Below are 26,809 nucleotides of genomic sequence, written 5' to 3' on the forward strand. Positions count from 1 at the left end.
ACCTGTCCCCACTTACTGCAACTATCCTGTTCCCACTTACTATAACTGTCCTGTCCCCACTTACTACAACTATCCTGTCCCCACTTACTATAACTATCCTGTCCCCACTTACTATAACTACCCTGTCCCCACTTACTGCAACTATCCTGTCTCCACTTACTATAACTATCCTGTCACTTACAACTATCCTGTCCCCACTTACTGCAACTATCCTGTCCCCACTTACTATAACTGTCCTGTCCCCACTTACTATAACTATCCTGTCCCCACTTACTGCAACTATCCTGTCTCCACTTACTATAACTGTCCTGTCCCCACTTACTATTACTATCCTGTCCCCACTTACTATAACTATCTGTCCCACTTAGTATAACTATCCTACTCTGACGCTCCATCCGTATACTGTAATAATTAGCCTCTGAACACTCACTGGCCGTAGAGAGTATGACTAGTGTACAATGTAGTCTTCAGGTTTGGGTCGATGACGCTTGTGTATTGAATGACTTCGACCTTAGGGGCTATGTCCCATTTTAAAGTACATAATTCCATCTTATTCAGGGTAGGATCCGTGGCAGGCGAGCAGCTTAAGGTGGGTTTTAATTTGGTTGAGCAGCTTAGGGTGTTCCAGTCCACCTATAAAAATAAAGGAATTATAAGGGTAGAATTAACTACCGCTGACAGAGACTATAGCCAGGCAAACGGTACCTTATATACAAGTTAGATTTCCAAATCTTTAACAATTACCCCGACGACATGAGACTGATCAGAACGGAGTAGTTTCTCCTGAAGTCCAACCATTGGCTTTCGTATTAGTTTCCGAGTTTCAACTGTTACTTGTAAGCTCTATTTTTTTATTTATTGGGCACTCCCCTACATCCTTGTGTAAGGTGAAGCGCAGAGGCGTTTACAGCGTCCAACCGGGAAGCATGCTAAGTTCATGCTTGCCTTATGTCTCATGAGTTAAGGGCGTAGAAGCCTGAAGAGTCAATGGTTTATGTCTAAGCAAGTTATTGAAGGCTCCAACAACTTGTCCCTGAATACGAATTCGTATCTTCCGATTTACAGTAGGTACCTACCTGCTGCTAGGTGAATAGGGACCAAGGGGACTAGGAAGAGTGTCCAAACAACTTCCGCCGGCCCGGGAATCGAACCCGTGACATCTTGCTTGCGAGGCAAGAATGGTACCGCCCTACCACCAGCTCCCCCTAAGCTCCAATTGTGTTCGCTTTGTTAGTGTAAGATTCTTAGCAATTCCTACTTTCATGTTTTTATGATAAATTAAAACAAAGTCAAATCACTCATAAGTGATGTTTATGTAGCTGTATTTTACTGCAGCTGTTTTAAATAAAGTTATATTTTTATTGCTCGTATTTATTATAAATTAGTTTGAATATGGCATATTAGAATTTTATATTTTATTCATTTAAGACATCATTTACCATCACAAAATGGTGAAATTATATCTATAGTAGACAAGATAAAGTCAGGGCAGGTTAGATTAGTTTATGTATTATAATGTTGATCTATATTATGCATTATATTATCAACATAATCGCCAGACAAGAGAAAAAAAATCTATCGGTATTGGACAATTATTCTTATTTACAGTAAGATTAACACACACAACCTGGTGGGTACAGAGATACTCACGTTTACTTCATTCCTTCGTAACTGTCCAGAAGTGCAGGTGACCTCTATGTACTTATCTGCGTTGGTCGCGCTGATCATGTTATTTGGGCCAGGGCAGGAGGCCGTGACGACGGTGTCAGGTGGAATAATAACCATCCTCGAATTTCCCTGGATCACTGGATACATCAACTTATTTTGCCCCTTTTTCACCAACATGGGGTGATCGAAATTATCCTTGAAGTCGAGTGAACAAGTACCTTCATGAAAAAGACAGCTTTAGGTCTCAGTGAAGGTGTTGGTGTAGGTATGTTGGTGTAGGTGTAGGTGTTGAGTGTTGGTGTAGGTGTAGGTGTTGGTGTAGGTGTTGGTGTTGGTGTAGGTGTTGGTGTGGGGTGTAGGTGTATGTGTTGTGAGTGTTGGTTGTAGGTGTAGGTGTTGGTGTAGGTGTTGGTGTAGGTGTGAGATGGTAGTGTAGGTGCAGGTGTTGGTGTTGGGTGTGAGTGTGGGTGTTGGTGTGGGTGTTGGTGTAGGTGTAGGTGTTTGGTGTAGGTGTAGATGGTAGTGTGGGTGCAGGTGTTGCTATTGCTGTGGGTGTGGTGTGGGTGTAGGTGTAGGTGTAGGTGTAGGTGTGGGTGTTGGTGTAGGTGTTGGTGTGGGTGTGAGGTGTAGGTGTAGGTGTTGGTGCAGGTGTGGGTGTTGGTGTGGGTGTAGATGGTGGTGTAGGTGGTGTTGCTATTGCTGTAGGTGTAGGTGTAGGTGTAGGTGTTGGTGTAGGTGTTGGTATAGGTGTTGGTGTAGGTGTTGCTGTAGGTGTTGGTGTGGGTGTAGGTGTTGGTGTGGGTGTAGGTGTTGGTGTAGGTGCAGGTGTTGGTGTGGTTGTGTAGGTGTTGGTGTAGGTGTTTGTGTAGGTGTTGGTGTAGGTGTTGGTGTCGGTGTAAGTGTAAGTGTTAGTAGGTGCAGGTGTAGTAGGTGTAGGTGTTTGTGTAGGTATGTAGGTTAGGTGTAGGTGTTTGTGTTGGTGTAGATGTTGGTGTAGGTGTAGGGGTGCAGTTGGTGGGAGTAGGTGTTTGTACAGGTAAGTGTTGGTGTTGGTGTAGGTGTAGGTGTGGGTGTAGGTGTTGGGTGTAGGTGTAGGTGAGGGCAGTAGGTGTTATAGGTGTAAGGTAAGGTTGGGTAAGGTTGGTGTAGGTGTAGGTGTGTGTAGTGTGTAGGTGAGGTGTAGGTATAGGTGTAGGTGTTTGAGTAGGTGTTGGTGTAGGGTTGGTGAAAGTGTAAGTGTTGGTGTAGGTATGTAGGTGTTTGTGTAGGTGTTGGTGAGGTGTTGGTGTTGGTAAGTGTAAATAGTGTGGGTGAGGTGTAGGCGTAGGTGTAGGTGTTTGTGCAGGTGTAGGTGTTGGTGTTGGTGTTAGTGTGGGAGTGTAAGTGTTGGTGTAGGTGTGCAGGTGCTGGTGTAGGTGTTGGTGTAGGTGTAGGTGCCTGTAGGTGCTGGTGTAAGAGTTGGTGTAGGTGCAGGTGTTTGTGTAGGTGCAGTGTAGGTGTGTGTGTTTGCAGGTGTTCGTGTAGGTGTAGGTGTTGGTGTAGGTGTAGGTGTAGGTGCTTGTGTAGGTGTTGGTGTAAGAGTTGCTGTAGGTATAGGTGTTGTGTAGGTGTAGGTGTGTAGGTGTTGGTAGGTATAGGTGTTGGTATAGGTGTTTGTGTAGGTGTTGGTAGGGTGTAGGTGTAGTTGTTTGCGCTGGTGTCGGTGTTGGTGTAAGTGTAGGTGTAGGTGTTGCTGTAAGTGTTGGTGTAGGTGTAGATGTAGGTGTAGGTGTTTGTAGGGTATGTTGGTGTAGGTGTTGGTGTGTAGGTGTTGGTGTAAGTGTAGGTGTAGGTGTTGCTGTAAGTGTTGGTGTAGGTATAGATGTAGGTGTAGGTGTTTGTGTGTAGGTGTTGGTGTTGGTGGTAAGTGTTGGTGTAAGTGTAAGTGTTGGTGTTGGTAATAATGTTGGTGTTGGTGTTTGTGTACAGGCAAGTGTTGGTGTTGGTGTAGGTGTAGGTGCAGGTGTTGGTGTAGGTGTAGGTGTTGGTGTTGGTGTAAGTGTTGGTGTAGGTGTTAGTGCAACAGGTAAGTGTTGGTGTTGGTGTAGGTGTAGGTGTTGTGCAGGTGTTGTGTTGGTATAAGGTAGGTGTTAGTGTACAGGTAAGTGTTGATGCAGGGTATTGATGCAGGTGCAGGTGTTGGTGCAGGGTGTAGGTGTGCTGGTGTAAGTGTTGGTGTAGCTGTAGGTGTTGGTAGGTGTTGGTGTAGGCTGTAGTGCACAGTGTGTTGTTGTTGTTGGTGTAGGTGTAGTTGTTGGTGTTGGTGTAGGCATTGGTGTTGGTGTTGGTGTAAGTGTTGGTGTAGGTGTGAGGCATGTAAGTGTTAGTGTAGGTGCAGGTGTAGGTGTAGGTGTTGGTGTTGGTGTAGGTGTTGGTGTTGTGGTATGGAGTGTTGGTGTAGGTGTTGGTGTAGTGTTGGTGTTGGTGTAAGTGTAAGTGTTGGTGTTGGTGTGGAGTGTTTAGGTGTTGGTGTTGGTGTAAGTGTTGGTGTTGGTGTAAGGTGTTGGTGTAGGTGTGGCGTTGGTGTTGAGTTTGTAAGTGTTGGTGTTGGTGTAATAATGGTGGTGATGGTAATAGTGTTGGTAATGTGTAATGGTAATTAATGCGGTTTAGTGAAAAGTGCTTGTGGAGCCAGATGCTGAAAGTGTGCAGTTCATATTTGGTAGGTTACGATTAAGGTAATATGCAAGTAACATTGGTGCTTCAAGTAAGACATGTAGTATGTTGGGAAGAAAAGTGTTGGTGTTGAAGTGTTGGCGAATTGTTGGTGTAAGTGTTGGTGTGTTGGTGTAAGTGTTGGTGTTGGTGTTGGTGTAGTGTTGGTGTTGAGTGTGGAGTGTTGTGGTGTGGAGTGTTGGTGTTGGTGTGAAGTGTAAGTGTTGGTGTTGGTGTTGGTGGTGTTGGTGTAAGTGTTGGTGGTGTTGGTGTTGGTGTAAGTGTTGGTGTAAGTGTAGGTGTAAGTGTAGGTGTTGAGTGTTGGTGTTAAGTGTAAGTGTTGGTGTTGGTGTTGGTGTAAGTGTTGTGGTGTTGGTGTTGGTGTAAGTGTTGGTGTTGGTGTATGTGTGAAGTGTTGTTGATGTTGGTGTAGGTGTTGGTGTAGGTGTTGGTGTAAATTGTAAGTGTAGGTGTTGGTGTGTCGGTGTTGAAGTGTAGAGTGTTGGTGTTATTTGGTGTCGATTTGGTGTAAGTGTTGGTGTTGTTGTGAACGGTAAGTGTAGGTGATGTTAATGTTGGTGTTGGTGTAAGTGTAAGTGTTTGGTGTAGGTTTTTAGTGTTGTGTGTAAATGTTGGGTAGAGTGTTGGTGTGGAAGTGTAAGTGTTGGTGTAGGTGTTGGTGTTGGTGTAGGTGTTGGTGTAGGTGTTGGTGTAAGTGTAAGTGTTGGTGTAGGTGTTTGTGTTGTTGTGAAGTGTTGGTGTAGAGTGTTGTGTAGAGTTAAGTCTTTGGTGTGGTGTTGGTGTAAGTGTAAGTGTTGGTGTAGGTGTTGGTGTTGGTGTAGGTGTTGGTGTAGGTGTTGGTGTAAGTGTAAGTGTTGGTGTAGGTGTTGGTGTTGGTGTAAGTGTTGGTGTAGGTGTTGGTGTGTAAGTGTAAGTGTTGGTGTTGATGTTGGTCTAGGTGTTGCCGAGTGTTAGTGTTGATGGAAGGTAGTGTTGTTAATGTTGGTGTTGGTGTTGGTGTAAGTGTTGGTGTTGGTGTAGGTGTTGGTGTAAGTGTAAGTGTAAGTGTAAGTTTGGTGTTGGTGTTAGTGTAGGTGTTGCGAAGGTGTTAGTGTTGATGGAGTTGTTGGTGTTGGTGTTTATGCTGGTGTTGGTGTAGGTGTTGGTGTAAGTATAAGTGTAAGTGTAAGTGTTGGTGTTAGTGTAGGTGTTGGCGAAGGTGTTAGTGTTGATGGAGGTGTTGAAGGTGTTAGTGTTGATGGAGGTGTTGGTGTTGATGTTGGTGTTGGTGTAGGTGTTGGTGTAAGTGTAAGTGTTGGTGTTAGTGTAGGTGTTGGCGAAGATGTTAGTGTTGATAGAGGTGTTGGTGTTAGTGTAGGCGTTGGTGTTGGTGTAGGTGATGGTGTAGGTGTTGGTGTTAGTGTAGGCGTTGTTGTTGGTGTAGGTGATGGGGAAGGTGTTAGTGTTGATGGAGGTGTTGGTGTAAGTGTTGGTGTAGGTGTTGGTGCTGATGTTGGTAATGGTGTAGGTGTTGGTGTATGTGATGGTGTCCAGTAGGTCTTGGTGTTGGTGTGGGTAATGGTGTAGGTCAGGGGTGGACAAGATACTGCCCGCGGGCCAAATTTTGCCCGCCAGATTATTTCTGTTGCTCGCAGTTACATGTGGCAATGGAGATTTTGTTTTAATCTTAGAAAGGATCAATATTATGTGGGAGTTGGCCACCAATAGCTGCAAGACTGGCTCATAACCTGTTGACCTGGCCTTGTGAATACCCCAAGTATGGTTATCCATAGAGATTAGGATTAAGGATTAGGCAAAGGGAGGTCAGTAAACCCTTACTTGAGAAATCCATTCTTGACTATATGACCTGGACGGCCACACCCACACCTCAATATTGAGTCCTTCACTGACCTGGGCGTTCAGCACCAACACAAGAGAAGCTCAGTCTTCTCTCTGCTTCTCACTTAAGAGGAAGTTACTCTGGTTTTGCAGAATTTGTACTTATGTATGTGTTGTTGTTGCCCCCCAACCCATAATTTGTAAGTGAAAATGAGTGAATCTAAGAAGAAGAAAGCTGAAGCAGTGTGTCGAACATTCAAGAAGGAATGGACTTCTAAATATTTTTTTACCAACGTGGATGGAAAAGCAGTGTGTTTAATTTGCAAAAAAAGTGTGGCAGTGCAAAAGAATCACAACACAAATCGCCATTTTGAGACCAAACACTCCAGTAAATAATAAAAAAAATCTGATAACGAAATGAGGAAGAAAGCTAACGGCCGTCTTGACAAATATTGCAAGTCAATATCAGCAGTCCCATTCATTGACAACTGGGACAACTTTTACAGCAGAAGGGACCATTATGCTAGGGATGAAATTCAACACCAGCAAGTGCAGCATACTGAATAGTGGAAGAACAAATACTGTTAATGTATACAGCCTTAACATCAACCTAGAGAAGTGTACTTGTGAAAGAGACCTAGGGGTACTTGTAAGCCCAGACCTACGGCCTAGAAAACAGTGAGTTCATGTTCGAAATAAGGCAAACAGAGTATTAGGTTTTATATCTAGAAGTGTAAGTAATAAGAGTGTAGAGGTCTTATTGCAACTATATCTTGCGCTAGTCAGGCCGCACCTCGATTATGCGGTTCAGTTCTGGTGCCCCTATTATAGAATGGATATCAACTCACTGGAGTCGGTGCAGCGAAGAATGACGAAAATGATTCCGGGACTTAGAAACCTTCCATATTAAGATAGGTTAAAGAAACTAAACTTGCATTCCCTAGAAAGACGAAGACTGCGGGGCGATATGATAGAAGTATTTAAGTGGGTGAAAGGAATCAATAAAGGGGATGTAGATAAAGTTCTTATAATATCCGAGCAGGATAGGACTCGTAGCAACGGATTTAAGTTGGATAAGTATAGGTTTAGGAGGGAGATAGGAAGGAACTGGTTCACAAATAAGGTGGTGGACGAGTAGAACAAGCTTAGCAACTTTGTAGTAAGTGCTGGAACTCTGGAAAGTTTTAAAAGGAGGCTAGATAGATTCATGGATGATATTGAGTGGTAGTAACTTTCGACAGGAGCTGCTATGCACAGGTCATCCGGCCTATTGCAGACTCCTTATTTTCTGATGTTCTTGTGTTCTTATGTAGGGGTGATGCTGGGTATACGTTTACCTCTGTGCTTCTTTCCCTGAAATATTTTACTGTTGTCTGGAGGCTTTGAGCAGTAGTCAGTACAAAGATGATTCCTGCAACTAAATAAGTGATATGTCTAAAAGCGAATTATTGTCTACATTATCATAATAAAACTGCACCAACGTGTTTCACTATATTATACTAAACTGTATTGTATTCATTTTGATTCACTTGAGAGATGGAGAATAACATTGTTGTGTTCCATGTTGATATTTCCAGTTACCGGTTCTTTTTTTTTCACGTTGGTCAAGAAAATATGTCTACCGGTAGTGTCTATATTATTTTGACTCCCCTCTGGCCGCCATGGAGGATGCCCTACATGGTAAGCCTTCTCAGTGTATTCCACCTTCTTCTAGTAACACTACACCATGACGGCCAGATTAGAGAACATAGTCGACCACCCGATCGGCTAGCAAGCTGAGTGATGTGATAAATTTGAAAACATCAAATTAAAAAAACAAATATCACAACCATAATCACTACCACTATAACTAAAATATGAACAAGTAATTTGCAATTATTTCTCGAAATTTCCAAAACCCACTAGTTACGTCAGTAGTTCCTACCATGGTTACGTTGTTTTCGTTGCAATATCGCTCAATATTGATCGTTTTTGCAATATGTACAGTCGAACACTGAATAAGAGGGAAACAAAAGAGGTGTCTAGGAGTTGATGGTTGAGCCTCACAACTTTATGTCTGATATTGCAAATGTTCACACACTTATGGCTAAATATTCAAAATATCTCTTAGAATTTAAAATTATTACCTGTACTTTGGATCGGCTTCTTCTTGTAAACGGCCTGCATGCGCTTCTCCAGTCTATTACTCTGGGTCTGCTGTGCCATGCGGCTCTTGATCTTGGTCATCACACGCACCCCTGTGAAAGGATAACTTCTTGTACAAGGAAGACAATATCGCAAAACAAAACAATTTCATTAACACCTTATACAATGCTCTCTCTCTACAGTGATTTACTTGTATATATATATATATATATATATATTATGTAGTTACTCTTGAAGTGGTATATATAATGAGAATATATTGTCACCGTCCTGGAAGATGTGGTGAAATATTGAAATAAGACACTTCAACGATGCCTTGCTAATCGCAAACCTACACACCTGGGCGAAGATACTACTATCCGATAGTTGGCTCTACTGTGTCTTAGTTTATCATGCTTTATTATAATACAAAGTAGTGTTTTATAGTATGACTATTACTAAGTAATTGTAAGATTATGATATTTGATTTAGTAAATTATTGCTTAATTATAATATGAAAAGCATTACACCACATATCACACTACCATCATACTAGTGTTATTTGACTGGTTCTAAGCATGAATGCACGCCTTATAAATGCCTTTCCATACGTACTTATACATCATATCCCTTGGATGTTATTTATACATTAAGTAGGTAGTAAGCAGCTATCAAACAGGGAGGTACTACCGCCTGGGAAGATATTGGAAGCATAATGTGTTGTCCAATGGTAGACCCTGCTGCCATATGGCATCACGAAAATTGTGACCAAGTCCCAGGTTGCTGATCTGACTTTCTGCCTCATTTACACTCAGTTGCAGGGTCTCAATTGTTTCTCTTACTATTGACAACACAACATACATATAATGTTTCTTACTCTTGATCTTTTTTTTATTTATTTATTTATTATTATTATTATTATTATTATTATTATTATCATTATTATTATTATTATTATTATTATTATTATTATTATTATTATTATCATTATTATTATTATTATTATTATTATTATTATTATATTTGTACTTAATATTTGTTTCTATTTCTTTATTAATTCTTATTCTTATTCTTATTCTTATTATTAATATTATTATTATTATTATTATTATTATTATTATTATTATTATTATATTTTCGCCCTCCAGGCCCTGATGTGGGTCATTAACCTGTGCCCTGGTGGGCTATGCCCGTAAAAAAGAAAAAAGTAGATATCATTGGTTCCCTGAAAGTGAAACATGCGAAAATCAATCAATAAATTCGAGGCATACAAGACCGTAATAAACATTCAAAATAACATGGATAGATTTAAGCCTCATCATGAGTGGAGTGTGTGTCGTTTGAGTGAGGGATTGTGGTGGCGGCGCTCACATGCACGTAATACCTCAGAGCCTTCAGGTGTCGTTCATACACACATCGAACTTTGAATTTGTCAATAAGATCGGGTCGTCCGGTGGGCTTAGACATAGCATATAAAATCTACCCTACGTTATTATTTACACCTACTTACATTTAAAATAATGCCTCTGAATCTGAGACATTGTCCAGAGTACGGCCAGCCGATTTCCTTTTCTCCATTTTACTGTTTTATCACATATGATTTCTGCGATGTATGTGTTGTATGTCCACATAATACAGCGGGCAGTAATGTGCTATCGGTGTTTCCAAACTTAAGGAAACACCGCAAATTATAAAGTATCTGCATTCACACAATGAGGTTTATTTACTAAACATGGTGCACCTGTGCTCTAAACAGTGCCCGGCGCGCTGACCCCTTCTCCCAACGTCTCCCCACCTCACCGTTCAGTAGACAACAGATAGATAGTAATCTGTATTGAAACTATTTGTATGAGTTTGTTGTGTGATAAAATACAATATTATAACATCTTATAGATTAAATGATATGAGTGTATTGAAGAGAGATTATGCAATAACATAGCAGAAGTCATATATGGTAAAACGGTTGCTCACACTATGGACATTGTTTAAGATTCTGGGGCATTATATAAAATGTGAGTAGGTGGGTATAATGACTTAGAGCAGATTCCACGATTTCATATGCTATGCCTAAGCCTTGCGAGGGTCAGGCCACTGTGTCACTGATCATTGGCTCGTCAGAGCCAAACTCTCACTTCAAGTCGCCGTAAACGGCGACAAGCCTCCAGGAAAGGTTTTAACACTAAGCATCTGGAGGATCCAACGGTAGCACATGCTTTCAGATAGCTGCTCGAACATGGACTGATGAACAACCTTACAACAAACAACCCAAACCCCAGTGCCGAATGGGATATTCTTGACACTGTCACGACAAAAACCTGCAAAGAGACCCTTGACTGCAGATCGAAAGAGTACACCAAGACTGGTTTGATGAAAATGACCCGCAAATCAAAGTACTCCTCAATGATAATCGTGCTGCTTTAACTGAATGGCTGATTAATCCTCAGAAAAATGCAGGAAACCAGCGCGAACTTCGCAATCGTTCAAAATGGTTCAAAATATAGCGTGTGAATTGCAAATACTTCATATCAACACAAGATGCACGAATTTTTCAATTCCACTCAAATTTTTGGGGACCAATCATTCATGGCACAGCCCCCTTCCACTCATCTGACGGTAACTCCCTAATTAAAGACGAAGAAGGCACCCTTCAGCCCTGGAAAGAGCAATGTCCTGACTACCAAGCAGGTCCCTCACTTATCGAGAACTAACCCACCTGAGCTATCCTCCATCCCTGGATGAGGTAGCTACTGCCATCAAACAGAGTAAAAAAACAAAGCTTCAGTGCCTGATAGAATCCAAGCCGAGGTGTAGAAAGCAGGCGGACCTCTGCTTACCAGCCATTTCCACTCTCTCCTGGAGAATATAATTATGGGAAAAGGAGGAAATCCCCAAGCTCTTAAAGACACCTCCATCGTCTATATATTTAAGAACAAGGGAGACCCATCAGACCGTGAAAACTACAGTGGGATTTCGCTGCTGTCTTTATGAGGCGGAAAACTTTATCCCTGAATCTCAATGTGGCCTTAGACCATCACGTGACACCAATGACATGATCTTTGCTGTCCGACAGACACAGGAAAAGTGGAACATACAGCATCATGACTTGTATATGGCCTTCATCGACCTAACCAAGGCCTTCGAGTAGGTCAACAGGGAAGCCCTCTGGCGAACCCTCAGTGGTTTTGGATGCTCACCAAAATTCATCTCCATTGTGAGGCAACTTCACAGTGGCAAGAACGGCAGTGCTTTGTACAATGACACCCAGTCAGGGTTCGTCCCCATCCAAAAAGAGGTTAAACAAGGATGTGTATTGGCACCAATTCTCTTTTCCATTTTCTTGGTTGCCTTCCTTACTCATGCCAGTGCCAATTTAGCCAGCAGGGTGACTGGACATCGAATACTGGATGAAGGGTCTTTTCAACATAAGACGACTCCAGGCAGGAACAAAGAAGTCGACAGCTTCCATTACCGAACTTCAATATGCAGACGACCTCACCTTCGTCACTCACAGTGAACGTGACCAACAGGAGATCCTGATCACCTACGCAGATGCGTTAGCACACTTCAGCCTTGAGGTGAATGTATGTACGACTCAGATTCTCTTTCAGCCTGCCCCCGGTTCAGCCACACCTCCACCATCCATCCAGCTTAACGGTACTACCCTCTTTAAAGTTAACCACTTTCAGTATCTCAGCACCCACCTGTCCACCACCGCGTACATCGATGAAGAGATTCAACATTGGATCGGATGTGCATTTCAGGCCTTTGGCAGACTCCGTACCCGTTTATTCAGCTGGAGTGAGTTGAAATTATCTACAAAGTTGCACGTATATCGACCAGTGGTCCTCTCCACCCTGCTATATGGCAGAGAGAAATGGGTCACATACAGGAGGCACCTCAAGGCACTTGAAAACTTTCACCAACGTAATCTACGTTCCACCCTCCAAGTTCGCTGGGAAGACAAGAGAACAAACGCCAGTATTCTCACTGACACCAAATGTAGGAGTATCGATGCTACCATTATCCATGAACAACTATTTTGGATTGGCCACTTTACCTGCATTGACGACAGTAGTCTGCCAAAGCAGTTACTTTACAATCACCAAATGAATATTAAACGTAACGCTGGCAGGCAATTGAAAAGGTATAATGATAACCTTAAGATAAACCTGGAAAAGTGCCAAATCGACCCCCTCACCTGGGAGATGATGCTTGGAGGAGCACCACACGAGGTGTCAATACTTTCGAGTTAGCCGATTACATACCAAGGCAGACAAGCGTCAACGCCGGAAGACACTGCCGCCGCCCCTCCTGCACTAGATGTAGCCCTCCACACGTACAACATCTGTGGACAACCCTACCGGTCCCGTATTGGCCTCTCGAGTCATCTGAGAGTTCACAAACGAAGTTGACATCCTTAATAACTCATGTCATTGTATCATAGCTGGGTGATCATCATACTCGATTTCGAGTGACAACAAAGTATAGCAGTAGCAGTTATAATGATAATAATAATAATAATAATAATAATAATAATAATAATAATAATTAAAGGTTTATTGAAAAAGTTCTGAAGCCTGTAGGCTGAAAATATACATTGGACAAAAACGACATATTACATACAAAGACATGGGGTGGGTGGGTCGTTTAACAAAAGCTTTTGTTACTGAAAGATGAAGGAATATGAATTGAGCATACAAATTAATATAGTTTACAGTTGATGGCCCGAGCCTGGGCTAGTCTTATTGCAACTATATCTTGCGCTAGTTAGGCCGCACCTCGATTATGCTGTAAGAGCGCGGGTTGCTACTGCTTACTGCTGGACCACTGAGGCCACCAATTGTAAGAACGCGCAACACGAACTCCCACCCTGTGAGAGCTTGGCACTCTTACAACTTACGTTGATACTCTGACCTGATAGCGTGATGAGAGAGGAAGGCCCATGAGTACATGTAAATATAGTATCGAGTATTAGAGAGAGAACAACGGTGAGTACTATAGGTGAATCATAGACCCACATACAAATACACTGTTTATTGAGACACAAAAATGGTTACAGGAAAGATGCTGTATGCACCCGAAATAGGAACTCCTGGTACCCTGCCCTCAGGCTCAATTTACTTGCATCACTACTGGGTGTACTCACAACAAAACGCACATAACTCTCACAGCACCTTAGCACCAATAAACCCAGTGGCACCTGCCAGCACAACACTCAATACCCCAGGGGCAATACTCCAGCGGCCGCCAAGGGAGTCTCATCACCAAGTGACACCTTCCAACACTCCGATAATTCCGGTGGACTAACACCACCACACAAATAGCGTTACAGAGCTATGTACTGTACTCATCCACCAATGATGGGGCTGGCAGTGGTTTGTGGGAGTGACGATCCGGGTTCACCACAGGGCATGGCGTCAGGGGGAATACTGGCCAGCTATGGGTCCCATAGGTAGTAGTGGAGCTTCTGACGGTCGGGGTTCACAGGGATACCCGATTCTACTGGACCTCAAACATCTCCCCAGACTAGTGGATGCGTCATCCACGCTACAGACGCGGCCTAGGCTGCGATAGGGACCTGTGGGAGGGAAGCGTGGCGGCTCACTCACGGTTCATAAGGAACCTCAACGTTTCAAAGGGACATTAACTAAGGACATAAAATACTTCACTCAAAGCACATTAACTTCGTTACTTTAACACTTGCACAAACAAACTATAGTTAGGTCAAATCACTTAAAAATGGCGAATTACAACACGGAGAAGGTGGAGTGACCTACCTGTGGGAGGGAAACGTGCCGGCTCACTGATTTTGAAAACCAACCGCCGCCTTCCACCCCAGCTAAAGTCATAGATTCCACCTACTCAACCATTTCACTGAATTACGTTACTGTAACACTCTGACGTTTGAAACTGAGACTACGAACTCAGTTTCATTCCCTACTATTATCTTTACAAATAATGCTCTGACTGAGCTATCAAAAGCAAGAATTAAATTGATAACAAAAGGTTGGCAACAGGTCCCAACACGCAACGCCTTGCGACAACCTGAGGAACCGATTTTAAAAGGTTCCCTTCTAGGAATATCAACTCATTCCTCAGTTAACCTCCCTACCACAATTTCACTATGATTATCAGAGTCTCTGCTAATCATAGGTGAAAAAAAAGGTTTACAGGTTCTCGGTAGCAGAAAGAGATTACAATTGGTTAACAAACATACGACATCTCGATGACGTCATCAAAGAAACAGGGAGAACGGAGGATATTCCCACTAGGAGACTCAGAAGGTTTTGTGGACGTGTAAGCGTAATATGGATCATTAGTTTAACAGGTTAGCCGTCATTATGATCATGACAATGCAGTTCAGTTCTGGTGCCCTTATTATAGAATGGATATCAATTCACTGGAGTCGGTGCAGCGAAGAATGACGAAAATGATTCCGGGACTTAGAAACCTTCCATATCAAAATAGGAGATATAGATAAAGTTCTTATAATATCCGAGCAGGATAGAACTTGTAGCAACGGATTTAAGTTGGATAAGTTTAGGTTTAGGAGGGAGATAGGAAGGAACTGGTTCACAAATAGGGTGGTGGACGAGTGGAACAAGCTTAGCAACTTTGTAGTAAGTGCTGGAACGCTGGAAAGTTTTAAAAGGAGGCTAGATAGATTCATGGATGATCGGGAGTGGTTGTAACTCTCGATAGGAGCTGCCATGCACAGGCCAACCGGCCTATTGCAGACTCCTTATTTTCTTATGTTCTTATGTTCTTGGTCATTGAGACGCCAGGTGGTGTGGTGTTCACATGGTGCGGTAACTCGTCCTAGGGTGTTGAAATGAAGGACCTCACGTGGTCATGGGAACACCCGGTGGTGTGGTGTTCACGCGGTGCAGTGACTCGTCCTCGAGTGTTGATATGAAGGACCTCACGTGGTCATGGGGACACCCGGTGGTGTGGTGTTCACGCGGTGCAGTGACTCGTCCTCGTGCGTTGATATGAAGGACCTCACGTGGTCATGGGAACACCCGGTGGTGTGGTGTTCACATTGTGCAGTGACTCGTCCTCGGGTGTTGATATGAAGGACCTCACGTGGTCATGGAGATATCAGGTGATGTGGTGTTCACGTGGTATAGTAACTCTTCCTCGGGTGTTGATATGAAGGACTTCACGTGGTCATGGAGACACCGTATGGTATGGAGTGGGGTCACAGTATCTCACTCTCTGCTCGATGATGTTGTGTTATCTTGTAGTCAGGTGTAAAGCCGGCCCGCTGTTGTTCCCAGGGTGGACATATTAATAATGGAAGCCCCTCGAAATCGAGGATGGCCGGCCCAAGGGCCACCTAGGCGTGAATTTGTTTAAGGTGTAGAAACTGTCGCCAACACAACAACTATACCCTAAGTTAACGAGCTGCATGACCCAGTGTCAAGGAAAAGTCCGAGAGGATCGCACAACTCGCCAGCTGCACTGGCTAACTATTACCCCGGAATACGATCCGCAAGTCGATTAACATCCAGGTTCCTAATTACTGCTGGTTAGACAGAGGCAAATGGCATAAAGTAACTTACTCATAGTTTCACAATGGCCGAGGAACAAACTCAGGTCCGCTCGCTTGGAGGGAAGGATGCTGACCATTACACCACTGGGATGCTTATTTCACTGGTGGGTCACGGCTCTCACTGGTACTGTCTAGTGCTGAATTCACTGGCTTAAACACTGTTTATCACTGTTCAACACTGATCCCACTTCTTTCCGAAAATAAATTGTCAATTTTGATTATGTTGATATCTCGGTGGTGGGGATGGGTGGGGGCGAGGGTCTTAAAGAATGGGTCGATATAGCCAAGGGGGGCTGCTGCTCCAGGAGCAGCGCCTGAATAAGTCATGACCCTTCGGTGGTCAAGGATGGTGTGTGTGTGTGTGTGTGTGTGTGTGTGTGCGTGCGTGTGTGTGTGTGTGTGTGTGTGTGCGTGTGTGTGTGTTCTGCCATCTGCCGGGAGAAAGATATCGTTTACAGTATATTATTTTGTTCCCTGGTTACCAGCTGATCACGATCATAACAACAAGGGGAGTTCACATACGGAAACTGAAACTTTGTGTCTAAATGGGATATATTTATTGGCGTTAATAATTGAATGAAAATATTCAAACAAAATATAACAGTGCTCAGCCGAAATCGATAATACTCTCAAAGTTCAGCAGAAATTCAGCAATGAGTAAGAGGTGCTATTCGTTTTGTACACAATATTTTGTTTATATTATTTGGCAACGATTATGTGTTCTGTTTTTAACGTAAGAATCGCTGACATTGGTTCATCTCTCTCTCTCTCTTACCTGTATTGTCAGACAAGGGCTGTCGCTTGTCTATGGTGTTGCTGTTTCCCCTGTTTGGAAAGGTCCTGAAAGATAACACGCAAACGATAATAACAACTGTAATAATAATAATAATAATAATAATAATAATAATAATAATAATAATAATAATAATAATAATAATAATTATTATTATTATTATTATAACTATAACTGTAATACTACTACTACTACTGCTACTACTTCTACTACGTGGCCTCCAGCCTCCCCCAATAGCCACACCTTCGCCACCATTTATTTACCTTAATATTAACTATCCTAATACATAAGCAACTATCCTATCTGTGTTAAATTAGTTGAGCCGCAGATCGATGCGGCATTCGGTGACTGTAGCCTCATAGTCGATATCTGCAGCAGTTGACGGAGTAGGGGCAGAAGCTCTCGTTCCCCTGAGGCAGAGCAAAGCCGACCGAAGGAGAGAGAAGGACAGTCGACATCTCATCCAGGCTGTGACATAACTTCTGGGCTGCTGCTTCTGTTCGGAGATCAGCTCCGCGAGTCTGGCGTAGAAACATCTTGCGCTTGGGCCCATCCCACCAGAGGTTGTGAACACTAGCGGAGTGAAGCTGCCTTGATCGACACTTTGAATTCTCTCCCCATATGCCCTTCTCTTGTCGTTCTCGTTCCTCCTATGTGCAGCATCGAGAGCTAGGTTACGGTGACAAACGGCCATGGGATCAAAAATCCTGATGTCGAAGAAGGCTCGCTGTCCCCGCGTCCAGAATCCTCGAGCACTGACGTCCACACGGGCTTCGTTAGATGTGTTTGAAGTCCTGTGTTGGAGGATCTCGCCATCCAGTGGAAGGAGGGTCGGTTCTACCATGACGTCCCGGCAGGTTTCCTTCAACATATTTGCTGTGAGATCCCTTACCTCGTCATGCCTCATGCATATGAAGCCCCCCTTCTTGCAAACCATGGCGTGATCGCCATCATAGGAATAGCCACACACGCATTGGGAGGGCAAACCATCTACTGGCCAACCGTACCTTAGAGCAATGGCATCTGTAAATTCTTGTTTGTTAAGGCTGAAACCATTTGCCCTTATCGGTAACGTTGTTAACCAGTTCGAGGCGCCCACCTCCTGCGCTATAGCTACTTTTTTTGTCAAATTTTCTGGAACCTGCAGCAATAGTTGCTGCAACATGTCATTTTGGCAGTGCTGCCGATCTGTTGTGATGGATCTACGGATCTTATTAACTTCGCTGGTGTCCACTTCCCCTGTTGCATTCTGGGCTATTATGTGGTCAGTGAGGGCTGCCGTGAGCTTAAGTGAATTTTGATGTTCAGAGTCAGCAATCTCCTCTGGATTAGTTAGTCCCATCCCTCCCAGTCTTGGTGGAAGTGCAAGAAGTGTTCTTTCTACTGGGGTTAAGTCGTGGTGTTTCACTAGTTTGGGAATGAACTTGACACTGATTGCTTCTTCCAAAGGGTGGAGGAGGGGTCGGATCTCAGGGATGGTACGCATCAGGTAGTTCCAACGATGCTTGACTCCATGTGTGAATGCTGCAAAGGCCGCATGTGGCTCTGTGTTAGCAATCTCCGATAGAGCATGGATTTCGCTAACCCACTCATTCACCTTTCCCCCTACGTACTGGGTCTTGAAGTCCGTAGTGCCAATTACTGCGCCTAGATGTCTTTGGCCATCCTTAGTTCTACTACTACTACTACTACTACTACTACTACTAATAATAATAATAATAATAATAATAATAATAATAATAATAATAATAATAATAATAATAATAATAATAATAATAATAATAATAATAATAATAATAATAATAATAATAATAATAATAATAATAATAATAATAGAAGAATATCTTTTAGGATTGGCCCCATCCCCAAAGGATGAATCCCCTAATTAAAAAAATATATATATTTTTAGGTTTCTTTGTTATGCATGGCTACAGTTAATGAAACTGAGATTAACAATTTTCTATGTTTATATATATAGCCCCAGAATGCTCACGAAAGTCAAAATTCGGGTGGAAGGGGTTGGTCAACCTTCACCTAAAAGTGAGCCTTCGGAGTATGATCTCAGTTTTTAACGTCAAGAGTTGTAGTTGATATTATTACTTGTGTACTTAATTTTAGCCAAAGACGGATATAAGCTATGAGCTGCTCTAGTTCTAAGGCGTATGCTCTTTAACAATGTGTTTGTATAACCCAGTTAATTTTTTTTCTGGTGTCTTGAATTAGAAAATCGTGTTAGACAATGGTTAGGTTATGTTAGTTTAATTTAGGATAAGTTCGAGTAAATTATGTTTAATTTTGATATTCTTAAGTTTGATTAGGTTTAGTTAACTCATGCTAAGTTAGTTTGTCAATATACTGTACATTAGGTTAATTTAGGTTAGGTTCAACTAAGTTAAATTAGGTTAGACTTACATAATAAACGAGGCAGTTGCCATGTTCTGTACACCAACTGAAAGAGAATAATCAGGATATCATTAATTCACACGCCATATATAAGGTTCTCCCTAACACAAGGACTCGCAGCCCGGATTCACAAAACTGTACACGATGAAAATCCTCATAAGGAAAAATGTTAAAATGCATCTGACTGGATGAATTAAGATAAAACACAAAAATAACATCCAAAAATGAAAATGGAATTAGAGAGGCTTTTCATTATATAGACAGGTTAACTTAACACTCATTCGAAGACAGTATTTTTTTAACTTAAGACTACAGTATAAACAAATAAATATTATGAACTTTAGTCTTATAAAAAATCAATATAGCAATAGCATATCATCATAAATAACTTCTATTGCTGAGAATGCTGTACAGATGCAGTAGCTACTTCACTCCTGAGCAGTTGCTTCAAGTATATAAGGGATTCATTCGTCCTAACTTGGAGTACTGCTCTCATATCTGGGTTGGCTCTTCTTCTGTCCTACTGTTAGATAGGGTGGCATTAAAGGCATTTCGTCTTATTAACTCTCCTCCTTTAGTTGACAAGCTTTCTTCTCTTTCTCTTCGCCACAATATTGCTTCACTCTCTCTCTCTTTTACAGGTACTTTAACGGGCAATGTTCGGTGGATTTGGCATCCTGTGTACCGCCGGCAAGGCCCTGGGCTTTAACACATATCTTGCCCTCGGTGCCCACCGTTTCTCTGTGGCTGTCAGTCACACTAGAATAACCCGTTATAGTACCTCCTTCTTTCCTCACACAGCCAAACTGTGGAATGCTCTGCCTTCTTCTGTGTTTCCATGCTCTTACAATCTGTGTCACTTTAAAAAGATGGTTTTCTGACATCTTCGCGGTGTAGATTAATATAACCTTTCCTTGTCTATTTTTAATTTCTTTCTATTCTTATTTTCAGTCCCCCCCGCCCTGTTGTAGGTCGATGACCCTGGGGTGGGGTGTGTGGGGGATGGGGGGGTGCTAATACCCGCTATAAAACAAAAACAAACATATTATTGTTATATGCCAGGGTAGGTGTGACTACAATCAGAAAATCTTAATCAAGTAATTTTAATCTATTATAATTCTTAAGAAAATATAATTTATTGCAATCAAATTATTTTTTCTTCCTCGCTCATCCTACCATTAAAATAAACACTATTGGCTGGCTTACCATTCAAACATACAGTCAACCAAAGATACTTCAATCTCACCCTGGCTTTCGTATTTGGAATTTTACCTAGCAATACTAGGTGAAGTAAAGCTGTATGTAAGGGGGATTGTGATTGGTGGATCTATTTTCGGCTGTATCACTGTCAGGATAAATATTAAACAAACCAAAGGTGCATTTCATAATAATAAACTATTCATCATTATGTTAGATCAGGACAAGTTTCCAAATGTTTGCAAATTTTCTTAAACACAGTACTGAAGAAGATTATATTAATGAATTGGCAACGCAACTTACAACCAAGGCTGTCACAATAGTGTCACATTAAATTTAAAAAATAAATGTTCCACATTAATCTTGATTGTTTCAAGAAAGAATTAATTCTCTTTAATTCTCTCCAATGCTTTGTTCATTGAAATAAGAGATAATAAGCATTACATTGACTGGGATAATGCCTCCTCAATATTACCTTGTAATTCAATTGTCAGTAGGAACATTATAGAATCTAGTCTCATTAAACTTACCGAATCTGTCAACACGAATTTGAGTAATGGCATGTACAAACTGGATAATTTTATCATAAAGAATATTTGTAACCGGGTAAAAAAGGTTAGTTAACTAATAAATGACTTGAAGTTAATGGACTCCCGCTATCACTAGGGACTTGATCTCACTCTTCTTTACTGTATATATTGGGCCTTGTTGTAAACTACTCCTTAATTTGTACTCATCCCTGAAGAAGTGACTAACACAATGACGCTTGGGAACTTCGTGTACTGTATTCTTTTTTCATATGTGGTTATCGGCACATATATATCATCAGTCCATATAGCACCCGGATTTCCATATGAAAACAATACTTCACTAGTTGGGAATCGAACCCTGGACCTCAGCGTGTGAACGGGGAACCAACTCTGATCTATTCTAATTATAATTTATTTTATTATATGCACAGTCGTAAGAGAGACTTACTCATTAAGACAAGGATGATCCACCTGGCAGTCATCTTGCCCCAGAGTCAGCTACGGAGTCATCCACTACCTGTAAAAAAATACAACACTACAGTACATCACTACAGTGCAACAATGCAATATAACACTAAAGTACAAAACTACAGTATAACACTACAGTACAACGCTACAGTACAACACTACAGTACAACACTACAGTAAAATACTACAGTACAATGCTACAGTACAACACAACTGTACAACACTACAGTACAACGCCACACTACAACACTACAGTACAACGCTACAGTACAACGCTACAGAACAACACTACAGTACACCGCTACAGTACACCACTACAGTACAACACTACAGTACAACGCTACAGTACAAAACTAAAGTACAACACTATAATACAACGCCACAGTACAACACTACAGTACAACACTACAGTATAACACTACAGTCCAACACTACAGTACAATGCTACAGTACAACACTACAGTATAACACTACAGTCCAACACTACAGTACAACACTACAGTACAACGCTACAGTACAACACTATAGTACAACACTACAGTACAACACTACAGTACAACGCTACAGTACAACGCTACAGTACAACACTACAGTACAACACTACAGTCCAACACTACAGTACAATGCTACAGTACAACACTACAGTATAACACTACAGTCCAACACTACAGTACAACACTACAGTACAACGCTACAGTACAATGCTACAGAACAACACTACAGTACAACGCTACAGTACAACACTCACAGCACAACGCCAGCACAACACTACAGCACAACACCATAACACAACGCCACAGTACAACACTACAGCACAACGCTACAGCACAACTCTATACATCACTAGCATAAACACCATAGCACAACGCTACAGCACAACACTGCAGCACAAAACCACAGTACAACGCTACAGTACAACACTACAGTACAACACTGTAGTACAACACTATAGTACAACGCTACAGTACAACACTACAGTACAACGCTGTAGTACAACACTACAGTACAACACTATAGTACAACGCTACAGTACAACACTACAGTACAACACTACAATACAACGCTATAGTGCAACACTACAGTACAACACTATAGTACAACACTACAGTACAACGCTACAGTACAACACTACAGTACAACGCTACAGTGCAACACTACAGTACAACACTATAGTACATTATAGTACAACACTATAGTACAACACTACAGTACAACACTACTGTACAACACTACAGTACAACACTACAGTACAAAGCTATAGTACAACACTACAGTACAACACTATAGTACAACACTACAGTACAGTTATGGTACAACACTACAGCACAACACTATAAAGTTCAACACTACAGCACAACACTGGCTGTACAACACTACAGTACAACACTACAGTACAAAGCTATAGTACAACACTACAGTACAACACTATAGTTCAACACTACAGTACAACACTACAGTACAAAGCTATAGCACAACACTACAGTACAACACTATAGTTCAACACTACAGTACAACACTACAGTACAACGCCACACTACAACACTACAGTACAACGCTACAGTACAACGCTACAGAACAACACTACAGTACAACACTACAGTACACCACTACAGTACAACACTACAGTACAACGCTACAGTACAACGCTACAGAACAACACTACAGTACACCGCTACAGTACACCACTACAGTACAACACTACAGTACAACGCTACAGTACAAAACTAAAGTACAACACTATAATACAACGCCACAGTACAACACTACAGTACAACACTACAGTATAACACTACAGTCCAACACTACAGTACAATGCTACAGTACAACACTACAGTATAACACTACAGTCCAACACTACAGTACAACACTACAGTACAACACTATAGTACAACACTACAGTACAACACTACAGTACAACACTACAGTACAACACTAATACAATCTACAGAACACACTACAGTACACCGCCACAGATACACCACTACAGTACACATGTGCACAACGCTACAGTACAAAACTAGTACAACACTATAATACAACGCCACAGTATAACACTACAGCAAAACACTACAGTATAACACTACAGTCCAACACTACAGTACAATGCTACAGTACAACACTACAGTATAACACTACAGTCCAACACTACAGTACAACACTACAGTACAACACTATAGTACAACACTACAGTACAACACTACAGTACAACACTACAGTACAACACTAATACAATCTATTATTATCAAGTGGTCCACTGAGGATAGAGAAGTTACTATTTAGTGGTGCACGAGTGAAAGGAAGTTACAATTAAGTGGTGCACTGAGAGTGATAGAGTTACTATTTAGCGGTGCACAGGGCGAGAGGGAGTTACTACTTAGCTGTGCTCTGAGGGTAAAGAAAGTTACTACTGAGTAGTGCACAGGGTGAGAGGGAGTTACTACTGAGTAGTGCAGAGGGTGAGAGGGAGTTACTACTTAGCGGTGCTCTGAGGGTAAAGAAAGTTACTACTGAGTAGTGCAGAGGGGAGAGGGAGTTACTACTGAGTGGTGCACAGGGTGAGAGGGAGTTACTACTGAGTAGTGCAGAGGATGAGAGGAAGATTACTGAGTGGTGCACAGTGTGAGAGTGAGTTACTACTGAGTGGTGCAGAGGGTTCGAGGGAGTTACTACTGAGTGGTGCACAGGGTGAGAGGGAGTTGCTACTGAGTGGTACAGGGTGAGAGGAGTTACTACTGAGTGGTATCGTGAGAGGGAGTTACTACTGGAGTGGTGCACAGGGTGAGAGGGAGTTACTACTGAGTGGTGCACTGGGTGAGAGGAGTTACTACTGAGTGGTGCACAGGGTGAGAGGGAGTTATTCTGAGTGGTGACTAGGTGAGAGGGAGTTACTTCTGAGTGGTGCAGGGGTGAGAGGGAAGTACTACTGAGTGGTGCACGGGGTGAGGGAGTACACTGAGTGGGTAACAGGTGAGAGGGAGCATTACTGAGTGGTGCAAGGTGAAAGGAGTACACTGAGTGGTGCACAGGGTGAGAGGAGTTACTACTGAGGGTACGAGGTGAGAGGAGTCACTACTGGGTGCAAGGGGTGAAAGGAGTTACTACTGAGGGTGCACAGGGTGAGAGGGAGTTACTACTGAGTGGGCACAGGGTGAGAGGGAGTTACTACTGAGTGGTAACAGGGTGAGAGGAATTACTATTAGCGGTGCTTGAGGTAAAGAAAGTTACTACTGAGTGGTGCAGAGGGTGAGAGGGAGTACTACTGAGTGGTGCACAGGGTGAGAGGGAGTTACATTTGGAGTGGTACAGGGTGAGAGGAGCACACTGAGTGGTACGGGTGAGAGGGAGTTACTACTGAGTGGTGCACAGGGTGAGAGGGAGTTACTACTGAGTGGTGCAAAGGGTGAAAGGAGTTACTACTGAGTGGTGCAGAGGGTGAGAGGGAGCTACTACTGAGTGCACGAGGTGGAGAGGGAGTTACTACTGTGGTGCAAGGGGTGAAGGGAGTTACTACTGAGTGGTGCACAGGGTGAGAGGGAGTACACTGAGTGGGCACAGGGTGAGAGGAGTTACACTGAGTGGTGCACAGGGTGAAAGGGAGTTACTACTGAGTGGGTGCACAGGGTGAAAGGAGTTACTACTGAGTGGCACAGGGTGAAAGGGATACATTATTGAGTGTGACAGGGTGAGAGGGAGTTATACATTACCTGTTACAGAACTCCAGCAGGCTGTACTGGAGACTTGAAGATCAGACTGAGGATGAGCACACAAGACACCAGCCAGTCATTTTATACGTAGGTATCACAGGATATCCCCCACCTCCTCGCTGTTTTCTTAAAAAATGTTATTATTATTTTGGCTGATATAGCTGCGGTTATCTCCCTGAGTTTAATAACAAGTCATCTGTCGATAGACTTGCATAAATATTTGGTATAAAACATAAATGAAAGACATTTAAGTACATGAGTATTTATTATGTCCCCTGACTGGTTGATACTGACTCTGTGAAGCTCATGTGATTAAGAAGTGAAAATAATATCACACGAAAATAGCTGCCGTGAACTTAAATTCCGTCATTTTAGTGTAACCAGACCCTGCCTATATCGCGTATACTGGATAATCGCTAAAATTACCTATTTATTTGCCCCATATGGCCATAAACCCTTGAGACATAAGCTGGATTAATTTTCTATTGGTTTCCAAATTGTGTTATAGAACGTAATTTTCGTGCATATAAATTCTTGTTTTGTAGGAAAACACAAAACAAGAAGAGAATCAGTTGATGTTTCTGTATCGGCAAATATATTAAGCTTTTGTAAATTAAGGTCAAATTTTACGCAAAGAAAGATAAGGTCAGGTTGCAAAGTTTTTTCTTTTTTTTTTTTACTGCACACCTTCGCGCCTTCAACGACCTGCCCACTTTGTGTAACTAATGTCGTTGTTAGTGGCAGTGGGCCATATCTTCATAAATATTTATTTGTTCCTAAAATTATAACGCCAGTTTTTGGACAATAAGACAACAGTCAGTGCGCAACTGAGCACATAATAATCATATCTGTCGGTATCACCAGACTGGTGTCAACAGGTGACGGTTGCCAGACTTCTCTTATATTTAAATTACTGGCTGTCAACCGCTTTCGTTATTACGGTCGTATAATCATGTTAATTGTTATTTCCCCGCCTCTGCTAACGTCCGTGTAATATTTCAATGTGATTCTGATTTTTTAAAATGTGAATTTGCTACCCGAGTTTAACAGTTAATTCATGTATAATACTTCTGATAAACTTCCTACGTGCTTATGTTTGAAATAATGAATGTATGTATCTTTATATAATTTAGTTAAATATCTTTCTCGTCAGAAACGGTCATCCCAACCATTATGAATAAACTCATTTAGATATCATTACTTATTGACAAAATCGACAGGTTGTAACAGCCAATTAGCTGTAACTTTTGAGGGTGGGGGGGTGGAAACTTATCTCAGCTGGGAAAAAACTCGCCAAAGCTCCTAATCGAATGATGCCCCACACACCAGTGACATTCACTCCCGAGCTGAAATTACAGATAAACGTGTTTGTTCAAAATAATAACTATTTTTGTACATCCTGCTGCTTGAGCGCTTTTCTCTCTCGTCATGTCTCGAGCAATCTGACATCGATATCACTATGTTTCTGCCTTTGTAGACCCCGTGTCACTGTGTTTCTAGTTTTCTAGACCCCATGTCACTATATTTCTACCATTGTAGACCCTGTATCCTATGTTTATACCATTGTAGACCCCATGTCACTGTGTTTATACCATTGTAGACCCCGTGTTACAATATTTCTACCATTGTAGACCCTGTATTATGTTTATACCATTGCAGACAATGTATCACTTTAACCCCTTGAGTGTGATGATTTAACCCCTTGAGGGATGATTTAACCCCTTGAGTGTGATGATTTAACCCCTTGAGTGTGATGATTTAACCCCTTGAGTGTGATGATTTAACCCAATGAGTATGATGATTTATAACACCTTGAGTATGATGATTTAACCTT

The 26,809-nt window shown here is 42.0% G+C and overlaps 1 protein-coding gene across 1 annotated transcript; it reads right to left on the bottom strand.

Annotated features, from left to right (window-relative positions):
- Positions 1 to 411: 411 nt before the first annotated feature.
- LOC121867944 lies at positions 412 to 25,071 on the bottom strand. The gene is made up of 7 exons (XM_042368093.1): positions 24,976 to 25,071; positions 21,252 to 21,320; positions 19,086 to 19,122; positions 16,656 to 16,720; positions 8,328 to 8,438; positions 1,651 to 1,886; positions 412 to 633 (listed from the first exon to the last, which is right to left on the bottom strand). Exons 2-7 carry the CDS (start codon positions 21,283 to 21,285, stop codon positions 427 to 429), a joined length of 690 nt encoding a protein of 229 aa, XP_042224027.1. The 5' UTR covers positions 21,286 to 21,320; positions 24,976 to 25,071; the 3' UTR covers positions 412 to 426.
- Positions 25,072 to 26,809: the final 1,738 nt, after the last annotated feature.

Source organism: Homarus americanus, unplaced genomic scaffold (genome assembly GCF_018991925.1).
Source record: "Homarus americanus isolate GMGI-L3 unplaced genomic scaffold, GMGI_Hamer_2.0 scaffold37032, whole genome shotgun sequence".
Taxonomy (NCBI): domain Eukaryota; kingdom Metazoa; phylum Arthropoda; class Malacostraca; order Decapoda; family Nephropidae; genus Homarus; species Homarus americanus.

Excerpts from the sequence above, each read along its gene's own strand:
- LOC121867944 (XM_042368093.1), bottom strand. The coding sequence starts at position 21,285 with ATGACTGCCAGGTGGATCATCCTTGTCTTAATGA. Across the intron at positions 16,721-19,085 it reads GCAACTGCCTCGTTTATTAT|GACCTTTCCAAACAGGGGAA; the intron begins GTAAGTCTAACC and ends GTTATCTTTCAG. Across the intron at positions 8,439-16,655 it reads GCCCTTGTCTGACAATACAG|GGGTGCGTGTGATGACCAAG; the intron begins GTAAGAGAGAGA and ends ATCCTTTCACAG.